General features: G+C 37.7%; 2 protein-coding genes across 3 annotated transcripts in view; one reads left to right on the top strand and one right to left on the bottom strand.

Moving 5' to 3' along the window:
• Window positions 1-418: 418 nt before the first annotated feature.
• Window positions 419-20,778, top strand: LOC128702630 (RNA-binding protein NOB1). Of its 2 annotated transcripts, XM_053796955.2 has the most exons (10): window positions 419-581; window positions 2,869-3,001; window positions 3,934-4,148; window positions 4,522-4,995; window positions 11,052-11,535; window positions 14,026-14,195; window positions 15,186-15,305; window positions 16,338-16,457; window positions 18,734-18,869; window positions 20,613-20,778. In XM_053796955.2, the coding sequence occupies exons 1-10, from the start codon at window positions 522-524 to the stop codon at window positions 20,756-20,758; spliced, it is 2,058 nt and encodes a 685-aa protein (XP_053652930.2). In that variant the 5' UTR covers window positions 419-521; the 3' UTR covers window positions 20,759-20,778. The 2 variants fall into 2 exon arrangements, with proteins under 2 accessions (XP_053652930.2, XP_053652931.2); XM_053796956.2 differs by lacking the exon at window positions 4,522-4,995 and having other exon boundaries at window positions 423-581.
• The window catches only part of Creld (Cysteine rich with EGF like domains), a 57,336-nt gene continuing 51,468 nt past the window's right edge, over window positions 20,777-26,644 (bottom strand). Inside the window, exon 8 of the mRNA XM_070101915.1 lies at window positions 20,777-25,029. Coding sequence (XP_069958016.1) covers window positions 24,794-25,029 — 236 coding nt within the window. The 3' untranslated portion in view covers window positions 20,777-24,793. The remainder of the gene's footprint in view (window positions 25,030-26,644) is intronic.

Raw genomic sequence — 26,644 nt, forward strand, 5'->3', positions numbered from 1 at the left:
AATAAGTGACTGTCTGACTTTTTTTTTGAGTTATCCTAAGTAATTTACATATAAGTTACTATGTGTGATAATTGTACTTATGTGTACATGTACCTAAATAAACTTATTTGCTAAATGTTGTACATGTGTCTTACTTGTCTGTATTATACCATTATAAAATTCATCACAATATGGTCCTCGAGTTCTGACAACCCTTAACCCAAACCCTTAACCACCAACTCACAATGGAAATAAGTCACTTTGGCTGAATTTTTTGGGATATCCTAGGTAATCTACACACATGCTGCTTTGTATGATAATTTGTGTAACTGTATTTATGTGCACCTGTACCCGAATTAACTTAATCCCAACATGATGATGTCCTCGGGTTGTGACAACCCTTAACCACCAACTTTTAACCCCCAACATGATGATGTCCTCGGGTTTTCAGAACCCTTAACCACCAACAACAACAACACTGGTGAGAATTTCACGTGTTGGAGAAAATAGCTTCCTGAAGAAGATAAGGATAAAATATCAGCATGAAGTGTAAACGTTTAGTGGTTGATACAGCAGCGTTTGTGAAGAATGTTCCACTCTGGGTACGTCAGGTTAATAATGAATTAATAATAATATATTTACTACAAGTACATGTACAAGGTATACAGAACAGCTGACATCAGTGACATACTACGGTATAGAAAGCCGCTTGTTATGTTGAGCATTTAGGGCAAATTAGGTCAATTTTGACCCAGGATGCGACCCACACCAGTCCACTAACACCCAGGATGCAACCCACACCAGTCCACTAACACCCAGGATGCGACCCACACCAGTCCACTAACACCCAGGATGCGACCCACACCAGTCCACTAACACCCAGGATGCTACTCACACCAGTCCACTAACACCCAGGATGCGACCCACACCAGTCCACTAACACCCAGGATGTGACCCACACCAGTCCACTAACACCCAGGATGTGACCCACACCAGTCCACTAACACCCAGGATGTGACCCACACCAGTCCACTAACACCCAGGATGCGACCCACACCAGTCCACTAACACCCAGGATGCGACCCACACCAGTCCACTAACACCCAGGATGTGACCCACACCAGTCCACTAACACCCAGGATGCGACCCACACCAGTCCACTAACACCCAGGATGTGACCCACACCAGTCCACTAACACCCAGGATGTGACCCACACCAGTCCACTAACACCCAGGATGTGACCCACACCAGTCCACTAACACCCAGGATGCGACCCACACCAGTCCACTAACACCCTGGTATCCATTTTACTGATGGGTGAACATAGACACATGGCGTAAGGAAACACGTCCAATGTTTCCACCCCTTCGCTGGGAATCGAACCCGAACCCTCAACATGTGAAACGAGAGCTTTTCCTTAAAACGTATGTTTTGTATTACTTTTTGTAGTGTTAGTAATGCTTTTGTAATATTTGTATTATTTGTAGGTGCCTTGATGATAGTAACTTCTGAGCCAAGACATTGAATCTGACCTCTTGGAAGTGATTGTCTCCCAGTCCCCATGCAGTGTGTGGCCCCCCTACAGTTTTAGCGCACTGATATGGCCCCCTACAATTTTAGCGCACGGTGTGGCCCCCTATGGGTTTAGTGCTTCCGTATGATAATGCATCTAGTGATGTTTATTGTACATTGTGTTTTATGGTCCATTCGGGTTTAGCGCTGCTTTCGAATATGATACTGTTCAGTCAATGGCAGGAGCAGAAACCTTAAAGTTAATTGCATGTATACCAAGGAAGAAAAATACAATATCCACAGGAGGTGCCGGATAGTGATGTAGGGCTTTTGATCCAGGGAATTGGAGCTGCTCTCCTCTCTTTCTTTGGATCATCTATTTGCCTCTCATCCCATTTTATTTTGTGTACTCTGTATGACCCTTATGGGTTTAGCATTTAATTTTTTTATTGTAATATTTTTTGTGTAATTTTGATGTTATCTAAACTGCACTTGATAATGATGTTTATTTCTCTAAGCGACACACAAATAATGCAGTTTAAATGTATTAATACAGTAGTAAGCACAAAAGGAAACTATTAATTATGCAATGCATTTTGGGCAACTTATCATAAAAACATATATAATGATCTACCTTAATTTTTAAAGTGGTGGACTGGTAAGCCAGTGGAAGGCCACAGTCAGATGACTAAAAGCTGCAGTAGTGGGTCATCATATGACTAACACCTGCATCAGGAAACACTTGTCCTGTTTCCTGAGGAATCTTACCTAATTTAATCATAAGACTTATGTGCTGCTTAAGAACTAGACATAGCCTTATGTCATTCATTATGTTTAATATTTCTTTAGGTCACATATGTATGTATGGAATATTTTTATTTATTTAAAATAAAACATGTGGCTGCAGATATGAAAAAAATATTAAACCAAACAACATGAGCACTTTAATGTCCTTATGCACACATCTACCTCTAATCAGAGTAATGGTAGAAATGTTTTGAATAGTGATGTTTGAGGTTAATAGATCACCAAAAGATGTGTCTGATAAATATTTTAACCATAAATATTTTTTTTAATTGTTGCTGTAATTCATTTACAAATAATATTACAGTGGACCCCTGCTTTACGATCAGCTCCCAATGCGACCAATTATGTAAGTGTATTTATGTAAGTGCATTTGTAGTGTATGTTTGGGGGTCTGAAATGGACTAATCTAATTCACAATATTCTTTATGGGACCAAATTCGTTCAGTAATGGCACCTGAACATACTTCTGGAATGAAATAATATCGTAAACCGGGGGTCCACTGTAATTGTTCTTTGCTTCATCATGTACAGTAGCTAATATTGACTGACTGTTGTATATTTTTTTATAGGAGTATGGAGAGGAGCTGTATAGCTTGCCAGAGGTTATTGAGGAGATACGTGATAAGCAGACACGACAGCGTTTAGAAGCCATGCCTGTTGCTATCAAAATGAGACAGCCTCAGGCACATTCAGTGAGGTTTGGTAAGACTGACAATCTTTATTTAGGAATTTAATGTCATAAAATATCTATTAGTGTTTCCCCGTGAGTATCAATGCACCTTATGTATGCTGAGTGTAGTTGTGATGCAACTAAACTGTACAATAAATCCTCTCATAAATTGTGAGTTACGTTCTGTAGAAATTGACGTTAAATTTAACATCACAGCTTGAAGTGGAGAACTTGTAGAAAAATATGGTTACGTTCCAGACACCTCCATATATGCTAAGTAAATTTCTTTTTTAATACTGTACTACATATGGGGACAAACAATATTAATGTTTTGTAAATACAGGTCAATACCAGTTAACTTCAGGAGGATGCAGCAGTGGTATTTATGGGTCTTGTGGAAAAGAGCAGGTGATATGGCCTTACTAAGATAAATGTTGTCATATGCTGAGCTAGGCAGGATCTAGTTTGTCGGATCAGTGATTAATACATGTTGGACGTAGATGATGTTCAGAAACGAGTGGTTATTACAGTTCATTAGGAATTCTTTTAGTGCCTATTGTTAAATATAATTTTAGGTACAGTATGCCATGTAATTTATTTGTAATCATAATGGAAAGCAATTTGATATGTCACTATTGTGACAGAGAGAAAGAATACTCTAAAATTAGAAGAAAGTCACTGAAGACTTGATGCATATTCTTTTACACAAATAACCTGCACATACGAGAGAGAAGTTTATGACGACGTTTCGGTTTGCTTGGACCATTTACAAGTCACTAGTGTATTAGTTTTACTAGTGTGACTTGTAAATGGACCAAAATATCGTCATAAGCTTCTTTCTCCTATGTGCAAGTTATCTGTGTGTTATTCCAGTCACGGTATTGTGCCTTTTTGTTATTTATATTTCTTTAATTTGCTTATTTTTATTTTTTGTCTAATTATTGTAGGTTAATTTCTTTTACAGTTAATGAATTTTCCAAGAAGACAGGGGATTATGCTAGCTTGTCATTAGCAGATATTAAAGTTTTAGCTCTCACATACGAACTGGAAGTTGAAGTCCAAGGAGGCTCTGAACACCTTTGTTCAGAACCACAGAGGATCATCACTGAAGGAGCTGCTAAGAAGACTAGCAAATCTAGTGTAAAGTTGGCTGAAGGGTTTTATCATCCTGCTGCACAGGTAAATGACCATTATATCTTAAGATACAGTAACTGATTCCACTTTAGAATATAGACCTATTGAGGTGTTCCATGTTTCTGAGGCAGCTGTATACTAATCAGACAAGGAGAATATCCTAGATTAGTGCAATTTGCCCAGTTGTGTTATTAATTAAAGCATAAAAGGTGTGCTCATTAAAAACTTTAAAAATATGTGCAGTACTAACAAAAATAATACAGTAGTGATTAAAGAAGAGACAGATGATATTGGTAAGATGATTTTTACATGGTATACATTCGTTTTATATTTTTGAAAATGTAATTAATTAAATGTCTCAAAAATAAAGAGATCATTGATCTTTAATGATGCACCATTCTTCCTAATTACCATGCAGCGCGAAGAAAATATAGCCATCTCTACCAGCAACTCGCTTCCATGGTCTTTGTCATCAGATGCTGCGGACTCTGAATGCAATCAGTTAGAATCATCTTTGCCCAACTCTGCTTCGGGAGCTCTCCAAAGACATATCCGTAGATGGCATTTGATGCTAATGAATAATTTCCTGGAGGAATACAGCTACATTAGTGGTCACATTCTCACAGGCAGTGACTTTTTATTGTACTCCACCTTTGAGGAGGAATACCTTCAGTTTTGTCCACTTAAAACTCATCCTGATTTAAACATTTGTGAAGGCTCAGATATACAGTCTGAAAATAATGTAAGCCCTCTTTACTCCACCTTTTTCCATTTAAAAAGGTGGGCATCACATATTATGTCATTCAGCAAGGAAGAAAGAAAGTTATATCCTCACTCCACTCAGTCTGTGGAGGAGCTGCTTCAAAACTTTGAGAAGAGGGGACGGCAAAGGGTAAATTCTGTGTTAAAACATTGGAATGCTTCTGTTTTTATTTGTAAATATTTTCTCGCATGCATTTTCAACGTTCATTTTTTGTCATTACATCAAAGATGTAATACCAACAGGGTGATGAATAATACACATGAGCAATTTCTGGGTATCTCTATTGAGAGACCTTTTTGCCTCTGTAGGGTACAAGTCATTATCCTCGTGCCTCTGTTAAATTAATAAAGCCTACTGTCCAGGTGAAACATCCTTCAATAAAGATTTGCAGGTGTTATACATATCTTATTCATCAACTTGTTCATTTTTATATATTCTTCTATGTGATTGCTCTTTTCTTACTTGTTTGAATATAGTACCTTTTCATAGCTACAGAAGCAGAGCTATGCTTGTGGTGTTTTTAATTTTACATTAAAAAACACTTGTCTCTATTTACTAGTATCTAATAAGCTTGCACAAGCCTGCTGGATGCTTAAATCTCTAAAACTCAAAGCATTCTCTATCCCACCCCTTCAACTGTTCCACCCAAGATATGTACACCTTCATCATCCCATCTCTCTATATCCTCTCTGCATGCGCAAACTGTCTCAACAATCCTTCTTCAGCCCTGTTGGTGACCTCACACTGCTTTTAAGGTTTTATGCTTCTCCTTACTCCAAAACAGTGTTATCCCTCCCTGCTCAGTGCCTGAAATTGTTGCCATGTCTTCATCATTAACATTCAGCAACTAGTCAAAATATCCTCTTCACCTTTCCATTACCTCCACCTCCCCATCTAACATTTTCCTTTTTTTTTAATTGCCAAGTCTATTTGCACTTTAGGCTTACTTTGTTAATTGCTCTCCAAAACTATTTCTTTTATTTTTTTTTATTATCACACCGGCCGATTCCCACCAAGGCAGGGTGGCCCGAAAAAGAAAAACTTTCACCATCATTCACTCCATCACTGTCTTGCCAGAAGGGTGCTTTACACTACAGTTTTTAAACTGCAACATTAACACCCCTCCTTCAGAGTGCAGGCACCGTACTTCCCATCTCCAGGACTCAAGTCCGGCCTGCCGGTTTCCCTGAATCCCTTCATAAATGTTACTTTGCTCACACTCCAACAGCACGTCAAGTATTAAAAACCATTTGTCTCCATTCACTCCTATCAAACACGCTCACGCATGCCTGCTGGAAGTCCAAGCCCCTCGCACACAAAACCTCCTTTACCCCCTCCCTCCAACCCTTCCTAGGCCGACCCCTACCCCGCCTTCCTTCCACTACAGACTGATACACTCTTGAAGTCATTCTGTTTCGCTCCATTCTCTCTACATGTCCGAACCACCTCAACAACCCTTCCTCAGCCCTCTGGACAACAGTTTTGGTAATCCCGCACCTCCTCCTAACTTCCAAACTACGAATTCTCTGCATTATATTCACACCACACATTGCCCTCAGACATGACATCTCCACTGCCTCCAGCCTTCTCCTCGCTGCAACATTCATCACCCACGCTTCACACCCATATAAGAGCGTTGGTAAAACTATACTCTCATACATTCCCCTCTTTGCCTCCAAGGACAAAGTTCTTTGTTTCCACAGACTCCTAAGTGCACCACTCACTCTTTTTCCCTCATCAATTCTATGATTCACCTCATCTTTCATAGACCCATCCGCTGACACGTCCACTCCCAAATATCTGAATAGGTACGTTCACCTCCTCCATACTCTCTCCCTCCAATCTGATATTCAATCTTTCATCACCTAATCTTTTTGTTATCCTCATAACCTTACTCTTTCCTGTATTCACCTTTAATTTTCTTCTTTTGCACACCCTACCAAATTCATCCACCAATCTCTGCAACTTCTCTTCAGAATCTCCCAAGAGCACAGTGTCATCAGCAAAGAGCAGCTGTGACAACTCCCACTTTGTGTGTGATTCTTTATCTTTTAACTCCACGCCTCTTGCCAAAACCCTCGCATTTACTTCTCTTACAACCCCATCTATAAATATATTAAACAACCACGGTGACATCACACATCCTTGTCTAAGGCCTACTTTTACTGGGAAAAAATTTCCCTCTTTCCTACATACTCTAACTTGAGCCTCACTATCCTCGTAAAAACTCTTCACTGCTTTCAGTAACCTACCTCCTACACCATACACTTGCAACATCTGCCACATTGCCCCCCTATCCACCCTGTCATACGCCTTTTCCAAATCCATAAATGCCACAAAGACCTCTTTAGCCTTATCTAAATACTGTTCACTTATATGTTTCACTGTAAACACCTGGTCCACACACCCCCTACCTTTCCTAAAGCCTCCTTGTTCATCTGCTATCCTATTCTCCGTCTTACTCTTAATTCTTTCAATTATAACTCTACCATACACTTTACCAGGTACACTCAACAGACTTATCCCCCTATAATTTTTGCACTCTCTTTTATCCCCTTTGCCTTTATACAAAGGAACTATGCATGCTCTCTGCCAATCCCTAGGTACCTTACCCTCTTCCATACATTTATTAAATAATTGCACCAACCACTCCAAAACTATATCCCCACCTGCTTTTAACATTTCTATCTTTATCCCATCAATCCCGGCTGCCTTACCCCCTTTCATTTTACCTACTGCCTCACGAACTTCCCCCACACTCACAACTGGCTCTTCCTCACTCCTACAAGATGTTATTCCTCCTTGCCCTATACACGAAATCACAGCTTCCCTATCTTCATCAACATTTAACAATTCCTCAAAATATTCCTTCCATCTTCCCAATACCTCTAACTCTCCATTTAATAACTCTCCTCTCCTATTTTTAACTGACAAATCCATTTGTTCTCTCAGCAAAATTTGCTGATAATACTTGTCCATTCTCTTCTTGGTTCTCCTTTTGTACTCCTTTATCACACTTTTGACCTCCCTTTTCCTCTTCATATACTCTGCCATCAGTATATCATTTTACATTTTAAACTCTTCCTGTGCTACCTTTTTCTCCCTTACTGCCCTCTTTACCTTATCATTCCATCAATCATTCCTCTTTCCACCCTTGCCTACCATCTTTTACCGACAAACTTATGGTGCACGCTTTAACAATTCATTCTTAAATTTACCTCACACATACTCAACATACTTATTTCCTGTACACTCTTTAGCCAAGCTTTCCTCCAATAGCTGCTTATATCTTTCTGAAACCATCTCCTTTAGTTTATTCACTTTCACTTTTCTCTTACCCACTGATATCATTCTCCTTGTACTCCATCTACCCCTTACTCTTACCTAGCTATCACTAAATACAGTGGAACCTCAAAAATCGAACTTAATCCATTCCAGGAGCTAGTTCTAAATTCAAAAAGTCTGAAATTCGAAGCAATATTTCCCATAAGAAATAATGGAAATACAATTAATCCGTTCCAGAAACCCAAAAATATTCACACAAAAAATACATTTTATAGAGATTAATTACAGTTTTACATACAACAAATACTATAGTTTTTAATTTTGTATAGTAATACATATAAAATAACATTTTTACTTACCTTTATTGAAGATTGGTGATAGCATCTGAAAGATAGGGAGGAGGAGAGAGGGAGTTGGGGTTAGTGTTTGGAAGGAGAATCCCCCTCCATGAGGACTTCAGGTAAAGCCCTCTCTGGGGTTACTTCCCTTCTCTGTCTTTTAATGCCACTAGGACCAGCTTGAGAGTCATTGGAGCCCTGTCTCACAAAATAACTGTCCACAGTCCTCTGTTTCTGGCGCCTCTTTAACATTTCCCTAAAATGGGACATGGTTCTGTCACTGAACTTGTTGCAAAGATGGCTTGTTTCAGCTTGCTCAGGGTGGTACTTCTGCACAAACATTTGGACATCATTCCACTTGGCACAAATCTCCTTAATCTTTGAAGAAGGCACCTCATCCACTCCCTATATTAACACCTTTTGCAACATCAGCTTCCTTGATTTGTTCTATCTTTGACAGGATAGAACCGATGGTCGACTTGTTTTTCCCATACATCCTGGCAAGCTCAACAAGTCTCACACCACTCATACTTCTGTATTATTTCCTTCTTCACATCTATGGTGTTTCTCACTTTCTTTACCACAGGGGTACCACTAGCAAGTTTCTTTGGGCCCATGGCAGCTTATTTCACAGTCCCCCAAGCACTAAACACAACGAAATAATCGTAAAATGCGTGAATGAGAGCGCAGGTTAGTGTTCACTTAAGCATAAACAAAGCTAGACTGCTCGCGGCGCCTGCGCGGGGACGCGGACAGAGCGGGCGGCAGACAGGTCCAGTGCCCGGCGGTCCGAAAATAGGGGCGCATTTGATAATAGGGACACAGTTTGTCCGAAAAAATGGTCCTATTTTCGAAATGTTTGATATATGATACATTCGATTTTTGAGGTTCCACTGTAATGATCTTACATATTTGTCACTCTTCTAAAAACATGCATATGCTAAATCTTCTAATACATAATTTAATAAACTGCTATCATTGTGCCCTATTTCATCTTGTATACTTATCCTTTTTTTGTCAAAATAAGCATTACCCATTACCGAACCCCTGTCTATACGTAATTCAGTTAAGGACCTCCCCATTTTCATTTACCCCTTGCACTTCCAAACTTACCTAATACACCATCGCAGCAATCTCACCCACTTCAGCATTTAGGTCCTTCACAACATTCAATTTCTCACTGGGATGAAAATGTCCTAAACATTCATTTAACACCTCCCCAAAATCTCTGTCTCTCTTCTACAAACCTTTCATGTCCAGTTGCTTGCACTTATTATAACCCAGCTTCTCACTTAATATTCTAATCTACATAATTCTTGAATTTAAAGACTTATACTCCCACTTTTCTTTCCATAGTTAATCATACATTGCCACTAATCGTTTACCACTGATTCTCTTGGATACAAATGACCTAATTCCATTTACTCCTTCCCATTGAAATTCTCTCACCTCTATTAGCTTTGTTTCATTTAGTGCTAGGACATCCAGCTTCTTTTAATTTATGACATTAACATTAAAATGCTCATTATCAAAATTTCCTTTTTTGTACTTTTGGTAATTGAGTACAGATAAGAGATTACTAGCCCCCTTGGTCAATCATCTTAGTTGGCTTTTATGAGATGCATGGCTTATGGGGAAAGAATTTTAACCCACCATTTCCATTGGATATTATTAGTTTTTTTTTTTTTCAACAAGCTGGCCGTATCCCACTGAGGCAGGGTGACTTAAAAAGAAAAATGAAAGTTTTTATTTTTAAATTTAGTAATTTACTCAGGAGAAGGGGTTACTAGCCTCTTGCTCCCGGCATTTTAGTCACCTCTTATGACACGCATGGCTTACGGAGGAAGAATTCTTCCTACTTCCTGATGGAGATTATTATTATTATTACTGCATTAATGGTAAAATGCTAAATCAGTTGGGGTCACAGCACCTGGGTAATAGAGGATAATCAGGTTTGATTCAAGGAAGAGGAGGTACCTCTAATTCCTTGGATTAAGAATCCTTCATTGTTATCCCTTGTAGGTTTTAATTTGCATAGTGCATTTTTTACAATATATGTTGATTTTCAGGAATGCGATCATTGGTACATGTGTAATGCTTCTATAAAAACTGGCTGTGATTGCTGTTTGTAATTTTTTGTAGACTAATACAGTACTGTACTATATGTATTTGGTGTTATTTATTTAATGCATTGGTAGCTTTTGTTCAGTGGTAAATAAAAGTTTTTAAACACTCTGGCTGTCTCCCACCAAGGTAGAGTGACCCAGTCCAGAATACAGCACTTTCACTGTCACTTATTCAGTTGCTGTCTTACCAGAAGGGCACCAACATTACAGTTTATATATCTGCTTTTATTTACTATTGGAAAAATTCTAGAAATAAGAGTGCTGCTCACACAATATTTCACAAACAATTTTACATTGAAGAATGAATGAAACTCAATCACACAGTTTATATTATACTGTTTATAACCTTAAATAATTTATTTAAATTAAGTGTTACAGTTCCATGGTAAATATCATATTAATAATCCCTAAGCAACTTACTCATATGGACTTGCAGGATGAGAAAGAATCTCTATACTCAGTCCAGAAAGATGAGGAAGGAACTGCACAGTCAAAACAGAAAGATGAAAGATCTACACAATCAGAACAGAAAGATGAGGAAGGAACTACACAGTCAGAAGAGAAAGATAAGGAAGGAACTACACAGTCAGAAGAGAAAGATAAGGAAGGAACTGCACAGTCAGAAGAGAAAGATGAGAAAGGATCTACATTTTCAGTCCAGAAAGATGAAGGTTCTAGATGGTCAGTCCAGAAGGATGACAGTTTGTTACCGTCAGACTTGAAGGACATAAAGATGTTTTCACAGTTAGATCAGAAGGCTGATGAAGAGTTTTCTGGGTTAGATCCATTAGAGCCCACACCTGTGGATCTAAGCTCTCTTTCTCTCCTGGAACACACTGTAGCAGAGAACTGCAGTGAGGATGAGAACAATGAAGAGGAACTAGTAGGCAGTCATCTTGCAGAAGAAGGGGAAGATCAAGGTAGGTAAAAGTTTGTGGAGGTCAAAGTTTCAATGGCAAGAAAATTTAATTGTATAGAGGACATGTCCAGCCCCTTTTATTTATTTTTTGTATTTGTTGGAAGAGAGGAGAAAGAAAGATAATACTATGGGAATAATTCCTGTGATATGCCAAGATATGGGAAATGTCTTATTGTTTACCAGGTATATCTTGCTCAGTCACACTGCACTTGAATTGATTTAGTTGGACAAGACATTTCATTTTAGTTCACTAAAATGTGAGCTTGACACTGATGCAGGCTAGTATGTAGAGCATCATCTTTGGGGAAGTTTGTTATAATTGATTAGGGAAATTTGAAATATATTTACATAAACTAACCAATCTGCTTAACTGGCCGATAAATGGATAATGCACAAATAACCCGCATATAGAAGAGAGGAGCTTATGACGACGTTTTGGTCGTGACTTTGTAAATGGTCCAAGTCGGACTGAAACATCGTTGTAAGCTCCTCTCTTCTATGAGTGGGTCATTTGTGTATTGTTCCAGCCACGGTATTGTGCCTTTTTTTTTTTTTGTTGTTGTTATTTATTAGTGGATAAGGGGGTGTGTAGACCAGGTGTTTACAATGAAACATATAAGTGAACAGTATTTAGATAAGGCTAAAGAGGTTTTTGTGGCATTTATGGATTTGGAAAAGGCGTATGACAGGGTGGATAGGGGGGCAATGTGGCAGATGTTGCAGGTGTATGGTGTAGGAGGTAGGTTACTGAAAGCAGTGAAGAGTTTTTACGAGGATAGTGAGGCTCAAGTTAGAGTATATAGGAAAGAGGGAGATTATTTCCCAGTAAAAGTAGGACTTAGACAAGGATGTGTGATGTCACCGTGGTTGTTTAATATATTTATAGATGGGGTTGTAAGAGAAGTAAATGCGAGGGTCTTGGCAAGAGGCGTGGAGTTAAAAGATAAAGAATCACACATAAAGTGGGAGTTGTCACAGTTGCTCTTTGCTGATGACACTGTGCTCTTGGGAGATTCTGAAGAGAAGTTGCAGAGGTTGGTGGATGAATTTGGTAGGGTATGCAAAAGAAGAAAATTAAAAGTGAATACAAGAAAGAGTAAGGTTATGAGGATAACAAAAACATTAGGTGATGAAAGATTGGATATCGGATTGGAGGGAGAGAGTATGGAGGAGGTGAATGTATTCAGATATTTGGGAGTGGACGTGTCAGCGGATGGGTCTATGAAAGATGAGGTGAATTATAGAATTAATGAGGGGAAAAGGGTGAGCGGTGCACTTAGGAGTCTGTGGAGACAAAGAACTTTGTCCTTGGAGGCAAAGAGGGGAATGTATGAGAGTATAGTTTTACCAACGCTCTTATATGGGTGTGAAGCATGGGTGATGAATGTTGCAGCGAGGAGAAGGCTGGAGGCAGTGGAGATGTCATGTCTGAGGGCAATGTGTGGTGTGAATATAATGCAGAGAATTCGTAGTTTGGAAGTTAGGAGGAGGTGCGAGATTGCCAAAACTGTTGTCCAGAGGGCTGAGGAAGGGTTGTTGAGGTGGTTCGGACATATAGAGAGAATGGAGTGAAACAGAATGACTTCAAGAGTGTATCAGTCTGTAGTGGAAGGAAGGCGGGGCAGGGGTCGGCCTAGGAAAGGTTGGAGGGAGGGGGTAAAGGTTTTGTGTGCGAGGGGCTTGGACTTCCAGCGGGCATGCGTGAGCGTGTTTGATAGGAGTGAATGGAGACAAATGGTTTTTAATACTTGACGTGCTGTTGGAGTGTGAGCAAAGTAACATTTATGAAGGGATTCAGGGAAACCGGCAGGCCGGACTTGAGTCCTGGAGATGGGAAGTACAGTGCCTGCACTCTGAAGGAGGGGTGTTAATGTTGCAGTTTAAAAACTAGTGTAAAGCACCCTTCTGGCAATACAGTGATGGAGTGAATGATGGTGAAAGTTTTTCTTTTTCGGGCCACCCTGCCTTGGTGGGAATCGGCCAGTGTGTTAATAAAAAAATAATATAATAATGGAGGGAGGTAGACCAACTTTTGTTCAAACTAATGATTCCTTGCATTAAGGAAGATGTTTTCAGTGTTAGATTACTTGTCATTCTCAGTAAACAAAAGACACCTACCATCCGACTTACGACTTGCTCAACTTACAACCACTCGACTTATGACCATGTTTTTTATGCCAAATTTCTGGGAAATAAACAACTATTTGTGTTGTACAAAGTGTTTATCCTAAACCTTACAGTATAAAATACAGTACTAACAGCATAAAAAGTAAAGTAAAACGTGAAATACCAAAATAAAACAATAAAATAAAGTCATTACAAAAATGTTTTGTTGATTTTCAGTAGTAAAGTTCGACTTACGACCATTTCGACTTACGACCGGTTTCTTGGAACCGAACTCGATCGTAAGTCGGATGGTAGGTGTACCTTAAAATTATTTTTAATTTTAGCAGAATTCTATACATGTATTAATGAAATATCAATGTTACAGAGGAGCATGAGGAAGATAATGACAACTTGGATGATGGAAGTGATGATGAAGGATGGATAACACCCTCTAACATAAAGAAACATAAAATTAAGAACAGTGATTTTGTAAATGCAGATGAGCTACAGGATGATGTACAAGTGGCATGCATCACTGCAGATTTTGCTGTACAGGTAATAGTGGCAAGTCTAGGTCACTTTGTATGTGGTTGCTTTCCTTCCAAAAATTGTTACTTTTCTTTGGCTGCACTTAAATTTCAGGGTATTCTGTTACATTCACTTAATCCATATACAGCATACAAATTCCTTGAAATTTCATACAATAACTCACTGATTATTCAGCATTTGGTTATTCAACATTTAATATTATCAGGTCTTGTTCACTCTGGCATTTAAGCAGAGATAATGCTAAAAGAAATGTGCAAAGAAAGTTACCATAAATAAATGCCCTGATCATCTGGTGTTGTAAATCAGTCATACTCTCCTCTCTAAAGGCACTGAATAATCAGTGATCTATTGTGTATATAGCTGTATAGTCCTTGTGGCTTAGCGCTTCTTTTTGATTATAATAATAATAATAATAATAATATTGTGTATATATACATGTATATTTTTTATTCCTTGTCTTCTGTTAGTACTTCTCTCTTTCATGTTCAAGGGAGGTTCCTTAATGTCAGTGAAGGGCTCTTGATTCAGGGAATTGGACCTGTCCTCCTCTTCCTTGGATTGAATCTGATTACTTTCCATTTCCCCATAGTATAATCCCTATTATTGTATTCATGGAAAGCACTGAACCTCTAAGGTTCATATGGTACCTTGGGATTGGTAGGGATGGAGTTAATAAGGTTTTATCTGAAGGAAGAATAGGGTAGTTCAGTGTCTTGGATCAAGAGCCTTTGACCATACTGTGCATAATCTTGTTTCTGAGTGTAAGTTTTCACTTTCCAACATGACAAACAAACAGCCCACTGAATTGTTTAGCAAATATTTCAAGTGATATTTAAAAGTTATCATTGGTACTTGCAAAGAGTCTGTGTGAGGATACAAAGTAACAGTGAAATGTTACTGAGACATTTTAAAGGGAAGTTTTTTTTTTTTGTAATTTCATCTGTTTTCATTCTTATGTTTTACAATATTATATTCATGACTAAATTTCTTTTTCAGAATGTATTGAAGCACATTGGTTTACCAATAATAGGTGTGGATGGTAAATTTATAAGGCACCTGAGAACATACATCCTGAGGTGTTATGCCTGCTTTAGAACCACATCTGTGATGACAAAGGTATGATGTGTAAAACTGAAAGCACTGTGTAAGTAAACAATTTGGACTACTTAATTTTATTTTGATCAGATAAATGTTGAACCTGTATGGGTCGTGTAGTGACCGGGAAATGGAGGGCAGTGAGGTTTGATCAAAGAAGGTGGAGAATAGATCCACTTCCTTAGATCAAGAGCCCCTCACTAGCATCAGGTCACCTTCCTTGAAGGGTGTAGATATAATAATGTGATGTTTAGTAATGTGATTAACTTTAAGTATTGATGAGGTTTGAGAAACATGCAAGTCTTATTGATAAATATTTTTAAGTATGTACTGCACTACTATAATGCTTCAAGACTGTCCATCTAGTGCAGCTTTTTATAACAGTACAGTATCAATACATGCAAGAGTTTGTTTGTGGTTTTATGTGGCATGTAAAATAATTATTGTATTGTAAAAATACAAACTTGTGCTTGATAAATTGGCCCAATATTACCTTGAAAAAATACACCATTGCAGATAAAAGCAGAATAGGATAACTATAGGGTATATAAATCTGGGTTGGAGGAGGAACTGGATGGAGAGAGCAAAGAGGTTTTGAGTGCTAGGGGATTGAACATTCAAAAGGCTTGTGGGCACCTTAGAATGGAGTGACCTGACCTGCTGTTGGGGCATGAACAAGGAAATGTTTATGAAGGGATTCAGAAGCAACCAGTTATTGGACTTAAGTCCTGGAGGAATGGCCGGTATATTGCAGTTTGAAGTTGTCATTTAAACTGTGATGTCTGCACACTTCTGGCAAGACAGTAATTGAGCGAATAATGGTGAATGTTCCCTCTTTTTGGGTCACCCCCACCTAGGTGGAAGATGGCCATTATGTTATCTTTTTTCAAGTTTTTAGTTAATTTAAGTTATGCATCAAGTTACTTTAAACTTCACCTATTAATGAAGTGTTTAGTTTATAATTGTTTGTAAAGCAGATTTTTATATCATCACTTGTACAGTAAGTAAATTATATACATTTTAGTGACAGAAAACATATTTTGTTTCATGCAGATATTCTGCCCTCATTGTGGCAATAAAACACTGAAGAAGGCGTCAGTGACAGTGAACCCAGACGGTACACAGAAAATCTGGATCAATACTAAGAGGCCTATAAACATAAAAGGAACAAAGGTAATTGGAAAGGTTCATGGGGTGTTTAGTCTGTAGTTACTTACCTCTTTTAGCAGATTATTTTTTCATAATTGGTTAGTTTATATTATTGTTTTTATTATTATTATTTTATTTATGGGGAAGTGCTAAATCCTCAGGGGTCATACAGTGCCTGGAGAATGGGAGGCAGTTAGATTTGATTCAGGGAAGGGAAGAACCTATCCAGCTCTTTGAGTCAAGAGTCCCTCACTAGCATCAAGGAACCTCCCTTGAGGGTTATTAGTAAGAAAGGATGTACAGTAGGACCCCAGTATCCCTGGGGGATACATTCCAAGGACCTGCTGTGGATACCGAAACTGTAGGTAGTAGCAGATCCTATATATAAGTCCTATACATACCTATTGCAAAGTTTAATAGATAAATTATGCACAATAAGTAGAGAATTATCACTTTTTCACTTATGTGAAGCACTTCACAGCTTCTCTTAGGCTTTGAAGAACTGCCAGCTTCTCTACTTTTGTGCTTTGGAGCCATTATTATGCAAAATTAAGAGGTATTTTTGGGTCACAGAAACTGTGGATAACTGAAACTGCAGATATTGAATAAGTGAATATGGGAGTTCTACTGTACTGTATGCTATTCAGCCAGGTTGTGATGGCAATATGGACCTGTAGGCTTATAGCAGCAACAGCCTGGTTGACCAGGCTGTTGCTGGTCAAAACTTACTCATTATATTTTGTAATATACAGGCATGTTATACTCTAGCACCAATTGTCATTTCTTGTACAAATTTTTATCCTTGGAAATATTAGGAAAAATAATACATTTATTTTGGCATGAGCAGCACATCAGAGCTAGTATTGACTCATGTAATGCACTTGGCAAATCACAGCAGCATTAACAAAGATGCATTGTGCATCAACAAAGGTGTGTTATTTCCCTATCTGCCACTGGCCAAGTAAGGTTAAGTTACATTAGGTTATTTAAAGTTGGGTTACATTGAGTTTCTTTAGGTTTGTTTACATTTCTTGCCATTTCCACAAAATGAAAGTATATCCAAGGTATAACCGTCCTTGTTCTTGTTCTCAGATCCATGTAGAAAAATTCCTCTCCATTTCTACTATGTAGATCTTGTTGCACAGACACATGGAGCAGTGTACACTCCAGCATCACTGTTGGGATTATCAGAGGTATCTTTATTCCCAGTTAGGTTTCTGATGGAAAACATTGCCATGGCAGCTACATGGATGGTGCTTCTTGAAAGGGCCCGTGTGGTGTTGTTGGTCATTCCAATCAGGAATCTGGCTTTCTTGGTGGTGGCATTATTGGTAGAGTTGAGTATATTCATAACTGCATTTGCAAACAAGAGTTGCGAATATACACCAGAGCTATGTTGTCTCCACTATATATAGTAGAAGTCCCATATCCACTGATTCTGTATCCATGGTTTCAGTTATCAAAAAATGCCTCTTAATTTTGCATAATAATGGCCCCAAAGTGCAGAAGTAGAGAAGCTGGCAGTTCTTTAAAGCCTAAGAGAAACCGTAAAGTGCTTCCGATCAGTGAAAGATTGATAATTCTCCACTTATTGTGCATAATTTAACAATTAAACTTTATAATAGGTATGAGTTTGCTACTATCCATAGTTTCAGTATCCACGGCAGGTCCTTGGAACATACCCCCTGCGGATACGGGGATTCTACTGTATATTGTGTTCTCTCATTCTCTTGTACCATTTAGTGACCAAAATGTATCCAATAATTGTCCTAATTGTATGCACTTCTGTCTTTTCATCCATATTGTTAGTATTATTATACCTTTTATCTTCAATAATGACTGGCCAGGTCAACAAGAAAGCCTAACCTCAGGCCAGGTGAGAGGTAGAAAAACTTGAAATTGGTCACAGGTATTTATGGTTGGTTTGAAAAGAATGTGTTTTATGTATTCACCATTTGAATTAGTTTGTAACTAGTACACCTCTGGATGGGATGAGAAATGTTCATATGCTTATATCAAATGTTTTTGTATTTCTCAAAAACAGTTGAACACACTTTCAGCTTTGGTCATTTTACAAAGTACATAATTACTTTACTATTGTAGCAAAAAAACTTTCAATACAAAAAGCCACTTGCCTTGAACTTTTAAATAATTATTGAGTTATTATGTAAGTCTCTTCCATTCCAAGATAAAATGCTTGTAAATATTTTAATACAGATTGAAATTTAAACCAAAATTTGTAGACAAGAAATGTATCTTTGCCTGCTATATAGATACTAATAATATTTCTCTGGTTCTAGTATTCATTACCAACTCCTAAGGGTGGTAAACATGGAAGGAACCCCATACTAGTAGAAGATCAACGAGAAGCTAAAAGGTTTTCTAGTAAGATGAGCTGGAATAAGATTAATCCTTTACATGAAGATTATAATCCAGGTGAGTGTTATTTATCATTTTGTCAAATGCTGAAATAAATATCTAACTTTGAATTATGTCAACATTGAAGAGTTCTTGCTATCTCAACAACACAAGAATGAAAGCAGGACCAAATGTCATCTAGTTAGAATTGTTTCTTGTGGTGAATGTAGCACCCAGTAGCAACAGAAGAGCTCATAACTTTTCCTGAATAGAGAATTAAGTGTTTGCTCTTTCGTAAGTTGAGTGGGGATGTGTTTAGGGGTTCACAACTTGATTGTGATGTGTCTGCTTTTTGGGAAAGATAGCCAGGAATAAAGTGTTGATTTTGTTTTTTTATTATTTTGGGTCGTCTCACCTTGATGGGAAATAGCTGATGTTACCCCCTCAAAAAAAAAAAAAAATTATTCATCTGCAATATGCAGGCATTGCACTTGTTAATTCAGAACCTCAAATCTGGCTAACCAGTTTTCCCTGAATCTTTTGATAGATATTATGCACACATTTCAATAACACATCAAACCCCCAGATTACTTACCTCCACTCATTTCAATCTCTAACATGCTCATAAGCAGCTCAGCGTATCAATAACTCTTTCAACATTTCTGTGGACATTCCCTACACCACCTTCACCCTGCATTGGAGCTGTCTTTGTCAGTGAGGGGCTTTTGGTCCAAAACTTTTTTCCTTTCTTGACCTCTGAGTTTAGCACTTTTCAGTATATATAGTAATGGTTATATACCACTTTCAGTACATGACCAACTCATCTCAACAGCCCATCTACTCTTTAAAGCATTTCTTTTATAATAATACCTTTCATTAACACCACAACAGCTTCTAATTTCTTTCTTTTTCATCATAATGTTCACACCATACAGTACATTGATCTCTGATAAAACATCTCCACTGCCTTAAGTCTCTTCTCTGCACCATTCTTTATATCCATTCATTATTATTATTTATTTTTAGATTTGTTCTAGGGAAGTATTAAATCTGAAGGGTTCATACAGTGCCTGGAGAATGAAAAGGCAGTCAGGTTTGTTCCAAGGGAGAGGGTTATTCTAATTCTTAGGATCAAGAGCCCTTCAACATTAAGGCATCCCTTGAAGTGACTCATGAAATTGTAATGACATGATTGCAAATAAACCAGTGGCTTACACACTGGCCTGGAGTTTTACGACTCTCTGTACTCTGATCAATTTTTACTGATGTATCCATTGACATATATCTTCATACAGTACTTATTTCCATGTAGCCATCCCCCTCCATCCAATGCAGTGTTGTATGACATACGGGTTTAGTGCTTGTTTTTCACTAATAAAATTTATGCATGTTCCTCAACATTTTTGCAGTTTAATCTTATCTAATCAGTGAATTATAGCAATCAACCTGTCATGATGAAAACTTGGTTTTCATACCCTTCAGTGACCTTAGAGGCTTAGACTGACATCCTCTCTTTGCTCGACCAATATGTGTTGATAAGAGGTGGGGACTAAGAAGGAGGTCTATGAAAAATACAATTGAACTCTCCTTCCTGTTTGGGAAGAGGATGTTGTTAGTATTTAGGGGGTCCACATGTTTGCTTTCTCTTTCATGGAATATTAGTAGACCTGTAAAATATTTTACGTGAGCATTTCTAACTTTTAGAGCTCATATCAGCATGCCTCGGTGGGATACAACTGGTGCATTGAGAAAAATATATATATAATTTGCTCTGACTTCTTCCAGTATTGTATAAACACTTGTAATAATTTTTACTTTCAGACCAAATGCCATTTGCGGTACGTGATGTGTACTCCCGTGCTGCTCAGTTGGGTTATATTGCTGGCAAGAACCATCACCATTACTACTGGGAGAGGAAGAACCCCAATCAGCCAATGAGAAGAACTGGGAAAAAGAAAGGAAAATAATGAATAAAATTAACTGTCGATGGATTTGTATTTAATTTCCACTATTTTGTATAAAAGAACTTCGATGTAAGTAATGATTTTTTCCTCTTATCTGCTCATATAATCATGAAGTGGAATGACCTGATAAAGAAATGCTGGATGCATGCTTCATTCATAGCTTTAAAAAATAGTATGATAGGTCAATGAGGCTAGGAGAGAGAGAGCCTGGTAACAGCCATTTAAAAGGCAGCACAAGGAGCCGACTCAGCTCCTGCAATCACAAACAGCCAGAGGTAATGCAAGCTTATGTAATTTTAAATGTAATTTACTCACTATCACCATTGTAGGTTTAGCACTTGGTTATGATTGTAATAAAAATAATAATACTCATTATTGTCATCACATTAAATAAGCTAAGACCTAAAAAAATTGTGTTCTGACATGGATTTTTATTCCTTTGGCTGATATGAAGAAATATTTCATACAAATAAGTTAGAAGTGAATCAAGACAGTAAACAAGGACTACAATAAATATAAAAAAATTTACTCGTACAACTGGGTACAGTATTTTACCTGAGGATTCATGTGCATATTCCACCATATTTCTATGACTGTATTCTCTCCTCTCATCTCACCTCCACTGCTGATTCTCCCGAGAATTTGTTGAGATGAAGCAAGCTTATTGCATTGATTTTGACCTTTTTTTTTCTTGCTTACCTTCCCTTGCACATGCATTTTTCTGTGCCATATCTGCTGTATGACCCATTTGGGTTTGGCACTTTTTTATTAATATGTATAACATGACAATGTAAACAAAAAATAAAATACTATACTGTACTTAAAAATAAACTACTCATAACATTTAAATTTTTAAAAGAAAAAATGATACAGTATTTAAAATACATGTAAAAGACACAAGCATAAAATCATACTGTAGCAAAGTAAAAATATGAATGATAAATTTGAACATTTGTTAATGACAAATTTTTAATTAAGGCAGTAAATACATTACACATTACTGCAATTAATAACAGATATTTCTTTTACTTCACTAATGCCCCTCAGGGAGGTTCCTTGATACTGGTGAGGGGCTCTTGACCCAAGGACAGGGACCTGCTGTCCTTTTCCTTGGCCTGAACCCGAGTGCCTCCCATTTCCAGAAGTGCTGTGTGACCCTTCTAGGTTTGGCACTCCCCCATGAATGTAATAATATAAACTGTCCTAAATTTGCAACAGCAGTCTACCGATCTACCTGGAGGGTGTTCCAAGGGTCAACGGCCCCGAGGCCCAGTCCCTGACAGGCCTCTCAGTGGATCAGGACCTAATCAACCAGGCTGTTACTGCTGGCTGCATGTAATCCAATATACAAACCACAGCCCGACTAATCAGGTGCCATGAGAATTTCTCATGATTTTGTTAAACTGATCTCCTGATGGTAATGTTTTGGTATCAATAGCTCCTAGTGCCTTCTCTATCTTGTACTTTCAGTATTTTGTTACACTGTCCATGCTGGGCTCTACTTTTATACTGGCAAGTTTTTAATTTTGTGTGAAATTTGCCAAATTACTGATTTCTTATCACTACTGCATAGTTGAAATAGTTAAATGGACGGTTTCTTGTGCTCAGATGACAGGTATACTAGTGAAATAGCTAACAGTTTGGTCAACTGGAACAATGGAATTGGCATAAAATAGGACTCAAAGTGAGCGAAATCGCTGGTGCTTAAATATCACTGAGACTGCTAACTTTGCGATAGCGTAATACAGCCTCTCCTCACTTAACAATGGAGTTTCGTTCCTAGGACCACGTAGGTAAATGAATTCATCACTAAGTGAGGAGCATACTATAATGGTACTAGTGGGTTTATGTCAACTATCTTTGATACTGTTTTAATGTCACCTTTGCACCACTTATAACATTTCTGGCATACATATTTTAAAATGTTCATACAGTAGTGTACTGTATATTGTAATAAACAGAATAGAGGAAATCAGCTCTAATATACATTATTTAGGCATGCAGATTGGTCAAAGAGCCCGTTGTAAGTCCGAGGCATCGGTACACGAATATGTCACTATATGAGGAGAGGCTGTACCATAACTTTTCCATCAAATTTTGCATGTTTGGTGTCATTACCTTCGGAAAAAGATTCTATCATTTCATAAGTAAAAATAATTTCTTTTAGAAAATTCTTGGACCCTAAGAGCAACTTTCAGATCAGGGGTCTAGACCCTGAAAGGGTTAAAAGGTCTAAAGATGTATGTAGCCTATAATTATATGATGACTTATGCAGCGAAACCCCTAGACAGCAGCCAAGAACATTTTATTTAAGTTACAACATCAAAGTCATAACAATGACACTGATTACTGAAATATTTTTTAAGATTAATGTATGCAAATTGGTTTTCCAACCAGTATAATTTACCTCTTAACAAGTTTTCATGTAGTTATAATTATTATATTTATGGGAAAGCACTAAACCTGTAGAGGGTTATATAACACCTGGGGAAGGAGGTAATCAGGTTTGATCTAAAGAAGGGAAAGTAGCTTGTAATTCCTTATTTCAAGAGCCCTTCATCAGCATCAAGGCTGTCCCTGTCATTAATAAACCTTAATATTTGGCAAACTGTGGTATTATCATCATTAATGTGTGGCTGTGGCAACATGCATTATGTGATTTAAAATCTGGATATCAGTGGCTTAATGCTAATTCACATATCTAATTATTTTAACTTTTAAAATTTTTATTTCCTAATTCCAGTACACTAGTCATTTAAATAACTTAGATGAAAATAGTATATTATTTCTAAATCATTGTGAAAATACTACTTGGGTGAATTAATTCATACTATCACAGTTAGAACCAAGATGTAAACAAAAGTATTAAACTTAACTCAATTTTACTAATAAAAATTTCATCACTTGTCACAGAAAAATGAAGTTATTGTGTAACAAAGTCTTATGCAATACAATGCAACTCCATAGAAGTTATCTACAACTAACAGGTAAAATTCAGTAGAAGCTAGTTATAAAAATATACTAATCATCGGCTGTTTCCCACCGAGGCAAGGTGACCCGAAAGAGAAGAAACACTTTCATCATCACTCATTCCATCACTGTTTTGCCAGAGGCATGCCAATACTGCAGTTCAAAAACTGCAACATATTAGCTTTATTATTATTATTTTTATTAGGGGACTTTGGGGGGGTTGGTACAATTTCTAGGGGAGCCTCAGCTCCCCCACCCTGTTGCCCTTCCTTGGTGTCACCCCTGATCTTACTTTAGGTCTCCCCAGAATACTATGAGCTTTGTGCAAAATCTGTGTCTCATAGGCTTTTTATGAGAATAAATTATTATTATTATTTTTATTATTAAGATACTTAATTTTCCCCTGTTAAGTTTTCTTAAGTCTACACAATAAGAAAAAAGTATTCTTAGAGTTTGTTTTGAAAAAAAAAAAAAAAAAAAAAACTGAGAACACCAAAAGGATAATTTTATTCAAGATCCCTTCAAGGAAGATGCCCTCATGCTGAAGGGTTCTTGATCCAAGGAATTAAAGTTACCCTCCCATTCTTTAGTCAAACTTGATTTCGTCCAATTCCCGAGGTACAGTAAGACCCTGATAGGTTTAGCGTTTGTCCATAAATATATTCCTTTTATCAAGAACACACTTTCTTTGATAAAATAAGATTTATAAAGTTGACACCAAAAAGAAGGTAGAGCATTGATATTTATTAATATGTTATTATTATTGCATTTATGGGGCACTAAACACACAGGTGTCATACACTAATATTATTTATTATTATATTTAGGGGCAGTGCCAAATGTTTGGGGAGCCATACAGTGCCTGGGGTAATGGGAGGCAATCAGATTTGATCCAAGGAGGGAGGAAAGAGGTCTAGTTCCTTTGCATCAAGAGTCCCTCACTGCCATCAAGGAACCTCTGTTGAGAGGAGTGGGTACTGGCAATAAATTGACCTGTTTTGCTAAGGTAGAGAATAATGTATATAATCTCACTTAAAATCCAAAATGCACTAATCCCATGGGTAACAATCATAGTTCTGTCTTTGGGGTGTGTAAATCTTCCTCTTTCTTGATGGAGTCATCATGTGGCCGACCTTGAGAAGTTGCATCATTATTGTTTATAGCACCATCAGCAGCATCAACAGTAACAGTAGCATCAGCAGTATCTGCAGCAACAGTGTCAACAGTAGCAGCTGCATCAACAGTAGCAGCAGCATCATTAGAGTCAGTGTGGTCATCCTCTTCATCCTCCACACTGTCCTCATCTGTAAAACAAACACCGGTGTTAATTACAGCTCCTTAAACTGCAGTATACGTTAAAAGGTGAAACTTACTTATTTTTCACATTTAAATGTAAATGGATACTCACCCAATGAAGATGTGAAAATGGTGGGCAGAAAACATTATTACTGAAAGATTTTGTTTGCTCTAGTTGTCTCACCTTAATAAAAATAAAGGAAACAATACTGTACAACACCTAAAAGAATAAAAAGGCACAATACTGTGACTAGTTAATGGTCCAATTCAGATCAAAATGCCATCATAATTTTCTTTATCTTATGTGTGGGTTATTTGTGTATTGTACAACACCTAATAAACATCTCATAAAAAGATATGATTAAATACGAGATCATATACATAATGATCTTGTTGCTTGTGGCTACAGAAAGTTTGAATTTATATATCAATGGAACCTACATACTGGAATATGGTTGCAGACTCTCTTAGAGAATTGAATGCCATACCAGGAAAGAAGTCAAATTTAATTTATTTTGATAACTGGTTCATTATTATTATTATATGTACTTGCAAAGAAGCACTAAATCTGTATGGATCATACAGGTCATAATTACTTCCATAAAATAAAAAAACCTCAGTTCATAAGAAAGTTACACTATGTTGTAATCAAGATACAATAAAAACTAAAGGTAGATTATATAAAAACTTTCCTGACTCAGAGTTACACAAGAATAGGACAGCCACCTTCCTGTCTCAATGCTCACTCTTACACTGCAGAAATTAATGTTATTTTATAATTATAATATTTATTTCTACAAGTACATGTACAAGGTATATGGGCTTAACTGACATCAGTGACAAAATATACAGAAAGCCCCTTGTTATGCAGAGCATTTCGGGCAAATTAGGCAAGTTTTGTCCACAAGATGTGACTCGTACCAGACGACTAACACCCAGGTACCTATTTTACTGCCAGGTGAACAGAGACAGCAGATGTCTTAAGGAAACATGTCCTAATGTTTCCATCCATACCGGGAAACGAACCATGGACCTCAGTGTGTGTGAGGGAAAAGTTCAACAGATAGGAGTAGCGAGTGAGTATATCGTAATGATAGTTTGATTGCCGGCTGCTTGTTAAGGTAGGGTCAGTCTAGCTCCCGCTATCCCCTCCCCCCCTTTCTCCCCACCCCGAAAGGTGACGTGTGGGGCTCCGGCCAAACGGTAATCACTCGACTCACAGCTCCCAGCACAACTGTAAGTAAAAGCCTCTGCTCCTATTCTAGTGGATATTGGTTGAAAGCTTCACTTTTGACCAATAATAAACTTAGTCCTTTCAGTTTTAAGCTCCACATGAGACTTTTAGATAATCATCACCTTTTTTAAGAATCTTACACTTATCATGGAGAGTGATTTCTTAAACAGTGGGTAATCTGTCTCTCTTTCCAGCTTGGAATGACAGATCGGGTCACCTGCCAACCAATGAGAAGTGTTGAAGGAGACGGACTGAAACCGGTCTTGGGACGTCACCTTATGATCTACCTACCTGATTAATTGTACAGGACACTACCCCTCATCTTCGCAGTGGTAAAGAACCTGCGTTCCTGTCATCTGGACTGACTATTCAAGGCGATAGACTCTGTG

Source organism: Cherax quadricarinatus, chromosome 79, assembly GCF_038502225.1.
Source record: "Cherax quadricarinatus isolate ZL_2023a chromosome 79, ASM3850222v1, whole genome shotgun sequence".
NCBI lineage: Eukaryota > Metazoa > Arthropoda > Malacostraca > Decapoda > Parastacidae > Cherax > Cherax quadricarinatus.